Genomic DNA, 18,501 nt, shown 5'->3' on the forward strand with positions numbered 1-18,501 from the left:
ATAAAATGAAATTTGCCTTTTGCTTCAAACAAAAAGTAGTTTCACCAAAGGTCAAATCTGCAGTGGTACTATATCAAAAAAAATGCCATAAGGAGTGTAGAAATTTTCGTAGTTGTATCACAAAGTGCATAAAATACTCAATTTTATGCTATACCATGCACTCTACTACCATGCACTCTTGGCAAGTTTTTGGTCACAGGCTTACAGCTTTAGATCATGCAGTTACTTCTGTATTACGGACTAGCATGCCCTTTATAAAGATCAAGTTGTTTATGCACAGAATACACATCATATGTACAAGTATTATATGTATCAAGCATTAGAGTCTGCAAAGGAACAATTTTAATTTGTGCATTACAAAATTTATCCTGAATAGCTATACACTATTCACTATCAGGACTATGCAATAGTGCTGTGAATGAAAACAATAAGAACACTAGTCCTCCTAATAAAGTGACATTCTTTACTGATATCTTCTGAGCAATCAACTGTCCACCAATTACTGCTAATGCCGTACACAGAGCATGTCCAATTGTACCACCAATTGTAACTCCATAAGGATCCTATAAAGGTATAACATGTAAGAGTATAAGATGCATGAGGTTATATACACTGCTCACAGTGCTCAGGGGGAACCATGCAGAATTTTAGAAAGGTGGGGCTAGCAAAAGTGAGAGATCTGATAGGCTAAATATTTCCCCCTGAAGCTAAACTAATGTCACACAAAAGGGTTAAAGGAATAGCTGTTTTGGTTTAGTTGCAACAACCAACTGCAAAGTAGTAACAACATTTATACAATGACTTTCTTCTTGCTAAAAGTAACCTTGTGCTGAAGGTACTGTTCCGCAGTGTATACAGGAGAAGAACTTTAAAGTATAGTTATTTTATGCAATACAGCATCAGTACTTTCAGTGCACATTACTTTCATTCAGTTTATGCAGTGCACATTCTAATAAAATTTAACATCATTTTAGTTAACAAGGCTACAGCATCTCTAGACCTCTTACTTTAAGAGCTATGGTAGCACCTCTAGGTGCTACTATATAGTTTTAACAGCATGACTGCTAGATCACTACTACTTTTTTCTTGCATGGATATATACTAGTGCAAAGTATTTAGCAGATGTACCCCTGCAGACTTGTACTGCTGCATGATTTTTAATATGCTGTATATCACATTAATATCAAAAGTAAAAATGGTGCATTGCATGTTGTGTCCTAACATATTATATGTGTTCAAATGTATAGTAACTCCCCCTCCCCCCACCTGCATATGATCAAATAAGTTAAAATAACATACTTCACGAGCTGCTAGTATGATAGTAGCAAATTGAGACCGATCTCCCCACTCAGCCAGGAATGTTAAAGTGAAAGCTTGCAAAACAACTGCAGGTAGTTGTCGGAGGAGCCATATTCTTCTCCTGATTGGTGGAGTAGAGTTCACTACACCCTTCTCTACATCGTCCTATAAAATTTACCTCTACATTAATTGTTCAATAAAAGTAGTACAAAATGTTCTATAGTGACTGCTACATGAACTATATTTTTGTATCACAAAACCTACCATTATACTTCTATACATTATGGAGTTGGGGTAACTATGTAGTTACGTTTGTAGCTGAGTTATGTAGATTATTTGGCACAGCTACAGGGTAAACTGCTTCAAGGAGTAGGGTTATAGCACTTTACAGTGACCAGCTCTGAAAAATTAGTTTGTAGGTAGATTTTCCATTGTAGGAGTGCCTTTTGGTGGTTTGAGAAGAATTGAGATAAAGGCTATTGAGATACATATAACAAAAATGCCAACTGTGCACATGTGTATTGGGCATGCTACCTAGTTCATAAATAAGCTGCTAAAAGGGATGAGCTGAAAATTAAATGTAAGTAGATTACTCATCATAGGAAGGCCTGTCAGTGGAATAGACAATCTGGGTTTAGTTATAATGCGAAAACCAACTACCTGCAGCAAGTGTGTGATCAAAACACTCCACAATAGAGCAGTCACAGTCATCTACAAATTCAATTAGAGGTGTCACAATGTATAGAGTTCAGCTGTGTAGCAAATCATCCTGCAGAGAGCTCAGTTACAAACAAGTCACCCTGTAGAGAGTTTAGCTACATATCACGTCACCCTATAAAGAGTTCAACTATACATATACATTTTAAGCTACTCTGAAGAGAGTTCAGCTACTTTCAAATTATGCAAATCACCCTGGAGAGTTTAAGTACAAATAGGTCACCCTGTATAGAGAGTACAACTCATCCTGTAGGAGAGATTACCTACATTACAAGTCACTCAGCAGAGAGTTCAGCTACATTACAACAAGTCACCCAGTAGAGAGTTCAACTATATACTTTACAAAAGTCTCCCTATAGAGAGGTCAGCTTTAGCTATGTGATATAATTATTTAGTTTTATAAGTAACTACAATTTAATTTTTCTTTTTGTCTTGCCAGGGCTCCAGTTATTATTACTTTTCTAGTAACTTGGTTAGACTCCTGACCCCTTATAATTATTGTACATGTAATTGTCAAATTATGATGTCATCATTATCATGAATAATAATAATAAGATCACGGTCACCAAATGGCTCTACAATAATTATTAAGACTTGGTATTGACTAGCTACCCTTTGGCTAGCTACTGGCTCAATCTTAATAGTTATGCTGTCAGGATAGGTCAAACTGCATCCGGCACTGTGACCCTCAGACTGAGATGGTGAATGTAGAATGCCTCTGCACTGGCAAGCTAATTATAGTTTGTCTGGATGCTCCCAGTATTGCATCACTGCATGCACAAATCAGTTAATTACTCTGGTGCATTGAGCTTCACGTAGTGTCACTAGGCTATAGCTATCATCTGAAAAGGGTCAGAACTTTCTGCTCATGTACGCCCATGCTGATAGATGTCAGACATAAAACTGCCAGAAGGATGGTGAGTGTTCTCTATCTGCTTCTGTCTTGTCGGGTGTCCCACAGGGAACAGTTTTAGGACCATTGATGTTTCTTATTTATATTAATGACATTTCAGAACAAGTATTATGTCTCTTTGCTGACGACTGTTTACTATACAGAATAATTAGCACAGAAACTGATGCACAACAACTACCATCAGATCTAGACTGTTTATCTCGATGGGCTGAAATCTGGCAAATGTCTTTCAACGTTAATAAATATGTGGTCATGAAATGTAGCAAGTCACTATCTATCATCTCTTTTAACTATTCACTTAATGGGCATGTATTAGACATAAAAGCTGAACACACTTACCTACGGATCATCTTACACAACATATGTCATGGGATTTTCATGTAAATAACACTGTTACTAAAGCTTCCAGGGTACTAAATTTTTTAAAGCAAAATTTATCAAGTTGTTCTCAAAAAGTCAAAGAACATATTTTACAATTGTTTGTCCTATTTTAGAATACGCATCTGCTGTTTGGGACCCTTACCAGCAAGTACATATCAACTCATTGGAAAAAATACAGAGGAGAAGTGCAAGATGGGTATGTAACAACTATAGCACATATAGTAGTGTAACTACTATGATAGAATCTCTAAATTGGGTCACTCTAAGAGAACACCGTAAAATTGCTAGATTGTCCTTCTTTCATGAAATTGCTAGTGTAGTAAATATACCACAACATTTTTTAGACACACTCGCCACCACCATCCACTTCATTTTATCCACTTCATTTTATCCACCCAAGCACAAACACCACAGCAATATTGAAACAGCTACTTCCCAAGAACTATTGAACTCATTATCAACCTCATTAATTAAATGGCTGATAAGAAATTATTTCTAGCTAACATTTGTAGCTAACTAATACTGATTATGTCCAGGGGGAAGAAAATTACAAGGAGGAGGGGGGAATTTACAAGGGAAGAACATAATGTACAATTAACTATTTACAAATGACAAACACTGCCTGCCCAGTAATAATAATAAAATACAAAATTTTCCCAAAACTCTGAGGTCGATGTATAAATGATTCCAGGAAACCCATCTGCACATAGCTATAGCTCCACTGGTAAGCAAATGATTTCTCTGAAATACACATGGTCAATGTTACACAAACAGATTTAGGGAATAATAAGGCACTTGTGGTGGTAAAAATTACCTGTGTTGCAGATATTTTTTCTTTAAGTATATATATATATATAGCTATAGTCCATGTATGTGCTATCTCATGAAATACCTACAGTATAATATTATTAGCTATGGCTTATTCATGAAGTGAAATAACGTCCCATGAAAATTATTTAATGCATTCATGGTATAAGATATAACATGCCCATGAATTGCTAAATTTTCATAGGTACCTGTAGGCAGTGTCCATGAAAACTACATGATATTTCATGACATATCATCATCGGCATTTTCATAGGCTGTTCAAGAAACTTACTTACTTATAACCATAATTATAGTAATTAGCTAGAAATTGTATGCATATATGATTGTACCATTTGGGGTTTTCACTCCCTGGGAAAACCAACTGAGCTGACTGCCCAGTACCTAATCTTAAGTCATCTTTGGGTTTCTATTAAGCACAACCCTGTGACAAGGCAGGGTATAATTTTGCATGTATATATGCTCCTGAAGCCTGATCCTTCCTTGCCTATAGAGTATAAAATCAACGGTATTAGCTACACAGTACATATCTTACACATATAAACAAACCTGCAGTAAGCTACATATATTTGACTTGAAAAGTAATTAAAGAATATTAGCTTTGATAGTACAAATAGGTAATGAGTTCCAATCATGAAAGGTAATGATAAGGTAATGGTAATAACAGTGGTTGTTATGATAATGATTAGTTCTAGTTGCTGATACAGTATTTCCAGTTTATTCAGTTTATATACATTCATATGCCTCCAAATATGTTATGCTGACCACTAAGCAGCAGATTTTACCAATTCATCTTATTTAATTTGTTTAGATTATATCGCATAAAGTTTAGCAACTTTATTGCACTATATACGTATAGCAATGTTATTAATGTATGGAGAGAATGACATTAATTTATGAATGGAATATGTAGGACTCCAATTAAGATATAGCTGTAGATGTTGATTTGTATCGCTGTATGAGTACTGATTGTCAATGTAATACTGGAACTCAGGTGGTGAGATAGATCTTGAGCAGGTAGATAAGTACGACACGTTTGTTGATGTTTAGGCTCATCAGCCATTGTTTAGTCAATTGAATAATGTGATTTAAATGCTGCTGTACATGATGACAATCCTGTTTATGAATGACGCTGTATAGTACACAGTTGTCTTCTAATAATGCAGAAATATTAGTAGTATTGTAATTGCTGGGTGAAAAATAAAAACATTAGTGGGGCTAGGAACACCTGAATCAGCATGAAGGCAAGTTAAACTGTGACCCTTGATGACAACTGGTTGTAATCTCTTGGTAAACCAGCTGAATATCCAGTTGTAGACATTACCTTGAATTCCATAGTTCTCAGCAAATGCTGGTGTGGTATAGTATCAAATGCTTTGTGAAAGTCAGTAAATGTTATAGGTCAACTGAAAGGTGCATGCATGACAACCCAGTATTAGTTGAATTTCAACATTAAGTAACTGGGTCTCGCATGAATGATTGGATCTAAAACTGCATTGTTTGTCACTAATAACTGTCCCATTATTTGCAGTGATAGAGGATGTGTTCTAACAGTTTACAACATCATGAATTGATTTTAAAATTTGCAAGTATTACAGCTTTTTTCTATTATTGTTAACCAATAAAATGCTTTGGTTGCTTAAAAAATATTTTCTGCAATTGTTTTTAATGCTGCTATTATTCTCTGTCAGATTACAAAGGTCAAACACAATGCGGCATTTCCAAGTCTAGGGAATCAATATTTTGTGTTGGATTATGTATGTATCCCCTTTTTTGAATGTTGGTGCGACATTGGATGTTAGCCAGTCTTTTCCTAAGTTAAAAGATTGAGTAAATAATATTTTTTAAAATTGGATCACAACAGTGCTTGAGAATAAGCTAGAGCTGATATGTTATCAGGTCCGCACGATTTGGATGACTCTAACTCAATCAACTGAGGTTGGAACATTGAGCAATGGTATTATTGGAAGTGCAGACCTTTCAGGAGCATTAGATAGATTTTCTTTAGTAAAAACAGATTGAAGTTGTTTGTTGAGGATCTCAGCCCGATCTTCAGAATGGTACACGTCAAGTGAATATTTTCTACTTTGAGTGGTGCTATTCTGTGAGTATCTTTACAAATAATTTTGACATCAATTTCTTATACATAGTTTACACCACTATTTTCAAAATGTTTTGTATACTGTTTCATCTGTTTCTTGATATAATGAGTTACCCATGATAATTCTTTGGCAGGTCTAGACATTGTTTTTAGTTATGGCATTATTAATGGCCTGCTTCCAGTTTTCTTGCACGTTATTGGAATAGGGGTCTAAGAAACGAAATTCATCAGATTTATATATGTAAGTTGAGTCATGTTACCCCTGTTGTATGTATAGAAATATTTAGAGACCAGCCGATTATGTTGGCATAATTTTGAGCATAATAGGTGTCTGAAAGCATTGAGCATAATGCCAGCATAATAGGTAGAATATTTGTGTAATAGTACGAATTCTTGCTTATCAAAATAGCTATCGCAGAAAGTTCGATATACTCTATAGAACAGTCAGTAACTCTAATAGAACAATCTCATAGCTGAATGTTCTATTAGAGTATATCGATCTTTTCTGTGATATGCACTTTGACAAGTAAGTTTGTGCTGCAGCCACTTATTATTTATCCATAAATTGGAAATTATTAGCAGAGCATGAGAACTGAGGCGTAAATAATTGGGCATAATTTGAGCATAATGGGTAAGTATTGAGCATAAATTTAAGCATAATAGGTAAATTTTTGAGCAGTGCAGCATAGCATAATAGGTAAAATTATGATCATAATCGGCGGGTCCCTAGAAATATTGGATTTCCAATATCGGTCTAGTGTGACTTTACCCGTACACGTACATGAGCGAGTAGTCTAAAACTGTGCTCTATTTATGTATGTGTGACAGGACGAACACCTCAAACTACAGATTCTTTTTTGTGAACAATGTTTCTAGCTTCCCAACTCATTTCAGTCATAATCAAGCGTATGCATTCATTATATAGCCTTTTAGTTTCTTATCCTCACCCATGTCACCACATCAATGATATGGAATGCAGCCATTAAGCAACCTTCTGAGTTAGTATTTAGCTAGCTAGCAGACTAATTATAAATGTGTGAACTACTAAAATTCAGCCATCTATATAATACATAATGAATCCATCCTCCCACATTACTATTTAAGATGAAAAAGTAATAAGTTCATGTGGCCTAATCTCAATAATTTCTGTACAGTAGCTAATAATACCTCGAATATTATATAGTCATGTATAGCTAATAAACATGTATACAATTAGCTTATTGTTTGTACCTCATTTGCCTTGTTTATCTCTTCACGAGTAGCTTCCATTTCCTCTTTTCCTTCATCAGGACTCATCTTATAGCCATCATAAAGCATTTTAATACCAAGTATTGCTAATAAAATTGTACCAGCACAATACGTTAAAGTTTTTGGTATGATCACAGTAGCAAATCCCAAGAACACTGATAAAACTGTCATAAATCCTAGTGCAGAGAGTGCACCTGAGAATACTAAACATCGTGAATGCTGCATGGCAAGAACTACAGCAATGAAGAAGGTCTTATCACCCAGCTCTGTTACAATTATGACTGATAAGGAAGCCACAAATGCATGGACAAATCCAAAGCTCTGTATCAGAACATCTCCGTTTTCTTCATTTTTCTATGGGTATAGCAGATTGTTGACCACAGAGTTTTATAACATTACAATATGACGTTACAGTACATACAGAAAAATTTAACTAAGAAGCGTTATACCTACTTTAAGTGTCTCAGTACAGAAACTGCACAGTATAGCTATTGCCTGTAGTTGATAATGAACAAATATTATAAGAAGCCATTTAATTTGCGCAAGACTGAATTCTTAGTGGGATAAAAGTCATGCAGTTTTATCACATAGTTATATTCATAGAATATCATAGTTATTGACACTTGTTCCTGTGTTTTTACCTCAGACTCATGTCAAAAATTGGATAGACACTTTGCTTAAACTATATGTGACCGGATTTGCGAAAAGGTACCTTTTTTCACACACAAAATTTGACCCATTTTTGAACTTTAAAGCTTCATAACATTTTGATCATGGCATATACATGCTTGCAATTTTCACTGAATGTGGCTACAGTATCTGGCTACAATTTGATACTAACAGCAAGTTAATCAGTGTAAGGAGTCAAGTGTTACATCATTTTGTTTGTTGGTATGTCAAATGTGTGGAAAAGGTACCTTTTCGCAAATCCGGTCACATATACTGAGTCATTTAACATTCAATGCATGCATGCAGGCAATGATATATGATATACTCAAGTGTATTATATGGGCACACATACATGATATTACATATGGTTTACAGTGAGGTATACCGTGCTTATTTATACTATGTTATAGCATTAGCCATGCCTGACTTATTGAATTATATGCTGGTGTTTTTCTCTATTCATCTACCATAATATACTCAAATCTACACTAAATTATGAAAAAATACTGAAAAACTGATGAATGCATGGAGTCACAGATTAGGTAACTCTAACAAGATAATGAGTTAATGTAGTTGACATGGCTCAGACTATATAGCTATGATTGCATTGGTGAGGCATGACACAAACAGTGGATGAGATAATATTATTGTAGTGGCAGTTTTAGTAATGCTGCTATTTAAAATTTTCAAGGTTAATACAAGCACCATCTATTTTACAGCATTTCAATAAATAAAAGAAAAAAGAAGAGTGTCTTTGCATGTCTTGCTCAAACTGTGGGTAGACTCGGAAGCAAACTCTGCCCAATCCTGTTATGACTGATGCATGGAATTGTCCCCACTCCTGATGCAGCATTCACCATGTCGAACATCAATAGCAACCTTCCGTATCCGGCAAAAAATGAGTGGCCCTATTATCTCCAGACTGTTCCATGACTCAGGAACTTATCCGCCGCACCAACGAACACTGATGTATGCACAAAATCCCCAAGCACCCATGGTCTCAACAAACAGAAGGGAGAAGTAAAAAAGATGGAGTTAGCAGTTCGCACTTATCGCCATCTAAACCTCAACACCACCACACCATTTCTATTTTAGGCCCCTATTTGGTGATTATTAGTTTCTCATCCACCGCCCACATCCTTCTTAAGCTACCGCATGGTAAGCCATTATTTACTCTGTGCATGCTCAGGAGAACACGTGATACCAAACTGTTATAATTGTTTGTTGATGAACGTAATCTTAGTAGTTGCTCACAAAGAGTTAAGAAATCTGCATACATCACAATGGTGAGGCCACAAATGGAATATGCATCAGCTGTGTGGGATCCATACTACAATTCACAAATTCAGCAATTAGAGAAGGTACAACGTCGTGCAGCCAGATGGATTTATAATGACTATAGTAGATTTAGCTCAGTTTCAGCAATGTTAAACGAATTATCCCTGCCATCTCTTGAGACTCGTCGCAAGATATCTAGATTACAAGTCCTGCACAAGGCACTCCATCACCAGCTTGCCATCTGCATACCATCATATTACTTACCATCAACGAGAGAAACTAGATCATACCATCCATTGCATCTCATAATTCCATCATCATCCACCAGATCATATCAGAGCAGCTACTTCTCAAGAACTGTTAAAGAATGGAACACCTTGCCTGTTAACATTATTGAAACGTCTGATCCAGATTCGTTCACATCACTTTTACAATCATATTACCACACTAGTACTAGCTTGTAATTAGTTGAACAATTGGTTTACTGTATGTTAAGTTAGAACTGTTTTTTGTTGTTGTTGTTTTTTTTTTCCTGAGCATACCAGCAGGGCTGACTGCTCATGCAGTACAAATAAATAAATAAATAAATAAATAAATAAATAAACGCTACAATGCGCTAAATATCGCCAGGAGAACTGTTGTTTCCTTAGCAAATTGCTGTAGTGCCAGTTGCAATCGTGTTTTATCGACTTCATCAAAGCAGGCTTTCAGTTGACTGTCGAAAAACAGTTGGCGATCACGAAAAGTAGTGAAGGAAATGTTTGTAGTAAGAAAGAAAGACAATTTGGACAAGGTCTGTACATCAGTGTGTTAATTAAAATAATGGCATAATGGTAATACCCTCCCGCCCGCATCATAATAATTAGAAAGGCTGGATGAGAAACTAATAATCACCAAATAGGGGCCTTAGTACAAAGCTATTTTAATTATGTGATCTTGCTAGCAATATTAAATAAATAAATAAATAAATGAAAGTTAAAGAAGAACGAGTACATTGAAAAAATTATTAATTTAAAAATGAAGTATAGGAATCCAGCGAAAGTGTAGAAAAACAGTACCGTATATATACGTATACTGAGCCTAGCTAAATATTTCGAGGGGGGAAATTTTTGCCGATTTCGCGGTTTTGGGGGTTGGTTAACTATAGCTACCAGCGAAAATTTTATATGCTTGAAATATTTGGACCTCCATACAGTTTAATCTTGGGAATGTTTGAAATCTGCGAAAAGTTTAACTTATAGGTAGCTATAACATTGCTTAACCTCAAAAAAATTTCCCCCTACTATAGCTTAGTTAGGGTCCGCAACGCGAAAAATCGATATCCTCCAATCAACTACCTAACTATTGTCATGTGTTAGGCTAAGTGTAACTTGAATAACACCAGCGTGGCAGCCAAGTTTGTCACTTTCTTCTGGTAGAAAAGGATACAAATGTCTTAAAATCACGTGAGTTTTCGTTCCAGCAGTTCGTAGGGTTCTTCGTATGCCACGATATTCACTCTCAACATTGTTCAAGTAGTCTATCATCAACTCAAAGTATTGGTGGTTTGATTTTATTGGTCAGTTTCCGGTGGCAGCACGATCTGTGCAGCTTTTTGGCGACAGACAAAATGTTTCTTGCTCTGGAGCACAGGAAGAGATAGCTAGACACACCTTTAATATAAAAATCAAACCGCTAAAAATAGCTATCTATCTCATGCACGATTGTAGTAGACCAGTCCAAGTTAGGCCACCCTATACTTTAAATGTGCGCGTTAGTTACATGCATGGCATGCGGCATTGGTACAGTGTTGACGACTAGCTCACTCTGCCGTAGCACTGCAGCGTTTTTTGTATCGATGCTATAACTATAACTAGCTATAGATGATACTTTCTCACCTTTTCGATTGATAGTTGATTAATGCTCGTGTTTATGTGAGCATCGTCCTGGCTCAAAATGACCGTCACGCATTGACCAATAAAAATAATACTTATTATGATGAAGTAGACTGTCTTATCCATTTCCACTGATGCGAAGTTCTTTTTTGAAAGTTTTGGGTATAGCTACGTATACTGTAAAATGCAAACAGTGACTATATAGTTATAGCCAAAAGCCAAGGGAGATACGTCGTTGCTAATTGTCTATATCATATGATGTATTATTATGCATGCATGTCATGATGCATGCACGATAAGATGCATGCTATGGTCACGTGTTATAGGCTTAGCTACGTATACTGTATATTTTATTTTTAATTCAGCAAGTCTGGGTACGCATACAGTAATTACAACTATATTGTTTAACTATCCATCTAGGGACCTGCAAGGAGGCAACAAGTTAGCCTGTGGCACAGGGAATCAACCACCTGAACCTGAAAACTATGTTGAATGCAGAAAAAGCTCCCAGACCAGGTGGTGACTTGATCCACATGTAGACAGCCTGCAGTCCAGGCAAGTGCCTGAGGGTCAAAGTGCCTGAGGAGCCACACAGCCTGGGATCCATGCAGGATTCTCTCCGGCGCAATTACAGTACTTATAGCTACACATACATTTAAAATTAATTACAACTAGCTATATCTATACTTATACGTAACTTAAAAGTTTCTACTTATGTTATCAAAGTTGTGAGGAGATGGGAATGGCACTTTAAACACGGGCACAGAAATGTAGACTGCATGAATTATTAGGATCAAAGTAGATGAGAAAATGATTGAGCATGAATGATTTCAATGATGGTGTCCAATTGAGATTGATAATTGGTAGGGTATTCCATAGGTGAGGAATTGTACTGACGGAAATAAGAATGTCTTGTGGCATTGTTCAAAGATAGCATGTGTTTCAGTTCAGTTCCTAGTTTTAAAAGTTGGGTATTTCCATGCAGAGAAAAAGATAATGTAATTGTTAATGTTGAAACTGACAGTTGGATTTTTCAAGGATTTGATGAATAATAGCATGTCAGTGATCTCATATTGATACATAAGCGGTAAAAGTTTGAGTTTGATTAGTCACTGTCGATATAATCATTGGTAAAGTCATTCAGAATATATTTGGTTGCATGTCACTGAAATCTCTTAAGAGTGTTGATATCAGTAATAAGATAAGGGAGAATAGTAAGATACAAATTAATGATAAGCAAAGCTAGTTTTTAATTCTAATGCATGAGATGATCTAAAAATACGATGGATGAGACCTTAGATTCTACATCTATACACTTTGGCTGAGATGTGAATGTAGATGATTCCAAAGGTTATGGTGACTGTCTAGCTTGGGGATTTCATCCTAATCAATATGGTAGTTGGCGTTCATTATAGATCTGAAAGAAAAGTGTTTCCAGGTACTCTGGGCTCATACAGATATATATATATACATTAGTAACAACCATCATCATGCACATGACTGGTCAGCAAATTTTACTGCCATGCCATTGTGGAAAAAATAACCTTTGTGGTAACAAATATAATAATAATAATAATTAGTACAATGCATATATGGTATAGGGGTAATATTTCAGAAACTATGCAGAATTATTGTAAAATTATAATGTAAACCACAACAACAATGCTTTTATATAATTCCAAGAAATTATATGGAAACCACAATGACAATGTGCCATGTAGACACATAAAACATTATTCACTCCCAAAGTTTGGACTAAAAGTTGAATCTTTTACTCAAAATCAGAATGAATTTAATCAATCTGTTTAGTACAATGAACAAAAGGTCAATCTAAGGTAATTCCAATTTTGCATGCATATCAGCATAGCATATGTAAGTGCAGTATATGTGATATAGATGCACATTATCCATACACACATACATATACATTTGTTGCACACTTTTGATGTCTACTGAAAATGTTTTATGCACAGATTCCAATAATTATACACTGTGAAGCCAAAATGGGCTGATTTCAATAACAACAAAAGAATCACCATGTATATATTTAAATATTACATGACTGTGTAATATCAAAATTAAGGGATTGCATAAATCCAAGCTGAGGAGTCAAAACCTCATGGCTAGTAATAGTTCACATAACATACCGTGGGGGCTCATAGCAGAAAATTCCTTATTAACCACATGTACACCACATGACATAATGACCAAAAATAAACAATCAACAATGTGCTATATATAGCAGGGATTATACGTTTATTAGTAAGGGTCAGCAAATCTAGTTATAGTTGTAAGAAATTACAAATAACTTTTATCATGGATACTAAGGTAGCCCTTCTCCTATTATTAGCTGCATCACACACAGCAAAGTGCAGTACATACATGTCTCAGTGTGAAGTTGATAGCAGTGAAGAATTATCTTTGAGCAGAATGGAAGTGCTGCCTGGAGTTGGTTGGGACAATCTGCGCAATATGGACATGAGTTTGGTATTTGAATATGACTATACTAACTGTCAGTTAACTAATGATAGGAAATTTCTACTCCCTGATGGATATTTTGCCATCCCCATCCAGCAAAGTGATGTTGAAACAATATCTGAATTGTTTACTTATTGGGACAATTACACTAGTTTAACATCAGCCTCCATTAATACAGAAGAAAGTACATACTCAAGGATTGCTGGCAAGTTCTCATATGACTACATTAAGATGAAGGCGAGCATGTACAATGACAAATCATTTGTTGCTCGAACTCAAGTAAGACGCAAACTTTATACTATACGTTTAGTTACTGGCACAGCACTACACCCTACTTTCAAATCACGATTATTGGACATTGCTGGTTATATGGCACAAAATGAAACTGAAATTGTTCAGTATCTGTCAGAACTGCTGGTTCGTGACTATGGCACACATTACACATCAGTAGTTCATGTTGGAGCCATACTAGCACAAGAAGATTATATTAAAAGCACATTTATAGAGGATATTGAGGAAACAAAACAAACATTAACAGCCTCTGTTAGTGCTAATTTTATGAGCAAAATTGGATTTAGTACAGAGACCAGCCATACTACTGATTCAAATTCTACACAGTCTGAGTCATACCTATCACAGCTAATGTCTTCTCATATAAGAACATATGGTGGACCTCCATATGGAGACAATTTCAGCATAAGCAATTGGGACAATGATTTGGATGATAATTTAGCAGCAATTGACAGGGAAGGAGAGTTACTTCATTTTGCCATCACCCCAGAATCACTACATGAGCTCTCGCCCACACAGACACAAGAATTAGGGTCATATGTTGAAAAGGCTGTTACCAGGTATTACAAGTACAACACACAATATGGTTGCACAAATCCTAGTTTTGAGGGGTTTTATTTTGGTGCTAATGTTGATGATGGATCGTGCCAGGCCCCAGCAGCCAATTTTACATTTGGAGGTATCTATCAAACTTGTATGGATCAACAAAACAAGAATGCTGTGAAATTATGTCAACAATGGCACCTTACACAGACAAATCCGATAACTGGTGACCATACCTGCCCACCCAACTATGAGCCTATCTTGCTGTATAGTGGAAAAAAGAGCATTGGTGCTGCTATAGTTTTCTACAAACTATTCTGGTGTGTGGCTACTGCAAAAGTTCCTGATCAATCTGGCTACCTATTTGGAGGTATGTATAATTCTATAATGATGAATCCACTTACTCATTCCAAGTCATGTCCCAATCAATTTTACTCCCTAAAATTTGGACAAGATACAAAAATTTGCGTGAGTAGAGATTATGAACTAGGCCTTGCTTTGTCTACTCCATTTGGTGGATTTGAAAGCTGTCATGCAGGAAATCCATTGGCGATGTCTTCTGGTTTCAAAGGATTAGATTTCCTCAAATTTGAGCCAAGTGATTGGCCTCACAGATGTCCTGGTGGTTACACACCACACTTAGCTGGCATAGAAAAATCCTGTGAGATCAACTATTGCGTGAAGGCAGGCTCACTGAATGTGCCTAGTCTTGCACCTATTATGCGACCTCCTTTCCAGGCAGCACCCACTTACCCAGACTATCCTATTTCTCACCGCTTTGGTGGCAGCAACACATCTCACAATAGAAGAGCTATTACTGCAATTATATTCATTTCCACTGCAGTAGTTGGCTATATCCTTATGGTGTCAATGTGTGGGATGTACTTGTTCAGCAATGCAACAATATGGAGAAAAGTACCAGCTCTTATTTTGCAGACTGTGTCTATTTGTGTTGTCAGTATTGTTGAGTATGCTGTATTAATTATGTGGTATGATAATTGAATCCAACAATACTTTGATGAGATAGATAACAGGGTCGATGCATATAGCTATAGGTTTATGAAAACTTGATATGATTTTGGAAGCTGGCCCATAAAACTAATACAAAATTTTATTGCTACCAAATTCTGTATATGTGTGCGGCTAAATTACAAAGGAGTGCACACATGAAATTGAAATGTTTGTGGCTTTCAATTAAGGTTTTTGTTGATGAAGAAAGGTACATACGTACCAATGCAAATCCAGGCACCAATGTTTGCCATTGCAAGACAAGCCAAATGTGCATGTGTACTATTTTTTAAATTGTGAAATATGAGTACTAGTATATATTTGTTAACAAAGGTCCCAGAGCTTCAAGTAAAATGGCCCTCAGACTTTCAGATTGCATGCTAAAAACTCATGCAGAGAATTACATTCACACTTCCCTCTACAGCTGTACTGTATTTTGTAGTAAGCACTTCTAGGTATTTGCCAACCACACCACAAATAACTTCCATCCAACACTTCATAAATGTATATCTTCTGCCAATTGAGGGGGACCTTTAATTTAGTTTTGCCTAGCCCAATAAGACCAGCCCTGGTCCACCTTTGATTTACAACTTCTTATTTTGAATAAAATTGCATCCCTTCTTGGCTGTTTTGGTATTAAAAAGTGAACTTTTAACATTTCTTTATTGGCTACATCTAGGTATCTGAAGGAGTACCTAGATTAATTTCTAGCATAAATGCTGACTACCTTTGGCAAATGGTAATTAAATGGATTTGGGCAGTTTAACATTTCTAATTGTTGCCTTTTGCCATGAACAGCCTATTATCTCATTGTTTACATATAGGGTTTTCGTATTCCACAAAGACAGTGGCAACCGATCAGTAAAGAAACAGCAATGCCATAATGTTTGCTTTCAATATACACAGATTGCCTAGCTACTGAGCCTAATGGTAAGGTCGGTTCTGGGTGCAACCCGGCAAAACATGGCTACAACAAAACAAATTATAATCTGACATGATGATGCTGTTATGCTGACATCATAATTGCAGCCATTTCTTGGCCATAACCTTTGATATTGCCTGTATGCTTAAACCTGGCTACATATATATATATATATACTTTGGCAATCCTCTAAAGAGGTCACCAGAGTCTTTAAATCCTCTAGAGGTCACCAGAGTCTTCTAAATGCTGCTAATTACTGATTGATGTTTTGGACTAGTAAATTTTAAGCTATAAGAAACTAACAGTCCAGTCCAGTACACTCTGGCATGTTGCGGAACCACTACAATTCACACATTGCATGGAATAGCACCACTGACCTTTCCACATTGACTATATAACATCTTTTTCAAAACAACATTCAGCTATATATTAATTTGTGAAAGAATTCATTGGGTAGAGCAGATCAAGCCCATAAGAGCACCTTAAACTACAAACACAAAATACACACACGCTGAATAATTGCAGTTTTAAACTTTGCATATTATTCATTTATAATATAGTAGATGTGTTTGTCTGCAATGGAAGTACACCTTGTAAAATTTTGTGCATTTAGGTGGATGATGTAATGTGACAATGGTTGCTATATTATCCAATATGGGACTCTTGACATGCAGGCCCTGGACACTTACTATATAATACCTACAGATTTGTATTTATAACCTTGCAAATGTTGTTTGAATTGATTGTGGACTTATGATTGCAAAATGTTGTTAGCTATGTGGGTTGCAGCACTTTTAGCTCTTTAAGAATTGAGTACTAAATTCACCAGCTTTATACCTGCTGAACATCACCATACTACCTGAACATCACCTTGCTATCTTATTTCACAAGTTACTTCCCTGGGCATAGAACCAGTCAACTTACGTAAGCGTTCGAGTGTTAACCAGATGGCTGCAGGTTTGAGGCTGTCCAGGTCCAGTCATGGATTTTTTCTCCTTTCTCCACCTTTTCAAGCACACTTATGTAACAACTTTAAACAGGCTGTAGGACCAGGTGTCCTACAGACCTTCAGCACTTGTACTGTAAAGTCTTAATAAATAAAATATATAAATAAATTAATGATTTTAGAATGCTGCAATGCAGGAGAGGTAAGAAAAGATTTAATACTGTGTACTGTATCAGGTTATGGGTTATAGCTATTAGCAAGTCTTCTGACAGTAAATAAGATTACTGAATCTAGTATTCACAATGCACTGTATAGTGCCATGGGTCAGTTCATTAATCTCTCACTGACATGCATAACAAGCCAATCTTTTAAAAATGCCCACACACCACAATCATAATGATGCATCCCATTCCACCACGATCAATTCACCTGTGGAAATGAGCACATGCAATCCACATTATCTTCAAATATAGCATTCCATGCATATGCATATCACCTAGTCAGTAGCTACAGCAAATTGAAAAATCTTTCTTGAATTTATGTTGCTGTAGACCTTCAGTGCTGGTCACTGTATAGTGTTAATAATAATAATAATATAACATGAGATGAGTAAGTTATTCCTAAAAAGCTATATATTTCACAAAATAGCGATGAGCATTAATTCAGAATAGTTGGTCACAATTCTACAAGAGTGAATCATCAAATGTACCAAGTAAACAGATAGCTATAGCTATCCCTGTAACATCACTTTACTGCATGATGTTACATAAACACTACTTTTGTGCTGCCAAACTTAATGATACATGTGTTTGATTTGCGCTGTTCATAATGTGCAGACTAAATTTCATAGGGCCTTGGAAACCTGCCCTATATACACACTCCTGGAAGCCAGTAAGTGAAAACCATTGCACCAACTGCAAAACAGTGCAAAACAACTGCCATTACAAAGATTAGTCAATGACAGTGGTTTAATTTAACATTTTACAGTGGCCCTAAAGGTCACAAAAT

At 36.0% G+C, this 18,501-nt stretch overlaps 2 protein-coding genes across 2 annotated transcripts; one reads left to right on the plus strand and one right to left on the minus strand.

Annotated features, from left to right (window-relative positions):
- Positions 1-242: 242 nt before the first annotated feature.
- LOC136264252 (putative divalent cation/proton antiporter TMEM165) lies at positions 243-11,548 on the minus strand. Its single transcript, XM_066058962.1, has 4 exons — positions 11,309-11,548; positions 7,467-7,838; positions 1,300-1,464; positions 243-563 (listed from the first exon to the last, which is right to left on the minus strand). The coding sequence occupies exons 1-4, from the start codon at positions 11,429-11,431 to the stop codon at positions 384-386; spliced, it is 840 nt and encodes a 279-aa protein (XP_065915034.1). The 5' UTR covers positions 11,432-11,548; the 3' UTR covers positions 243-383.
- Positions 11,549-13,580: 2,032 nt separating this feature from the next.
- Positions 13,581-15,639, plus strand: LOC136264243 (macrophage-expressed gene 1 protein-like). The gene has a single exon (XM_066058957.1). It carries the CDS (start codon positions 13,622-13,624, stop codon positions 15,617-15,619), a length of 1,998 nt encoding a protein of 665 aa, XP_065915029.1. The 5' UTR covers positions 13,581-13,621; the 3' UTR covers positions 15,620-15,639.
- Positions 15,640-18,501: the final 2,862 nt, after the last annotated feature.

This window comes from Dysidea avara, chromosome 8 (genome assembly GCF_963678975.1).
Source record: "Dysidea avara chromosome 8, odDysAvar1.4, whole genome shotgun sequence".
NCBI classification, from domain to species: domain Eukaryota; kingdom Metazoa; phylum Porifera; class Demospongiae; order Dictyoceratida; family Dysideidae; genus Dysidea; species Dysidea avara.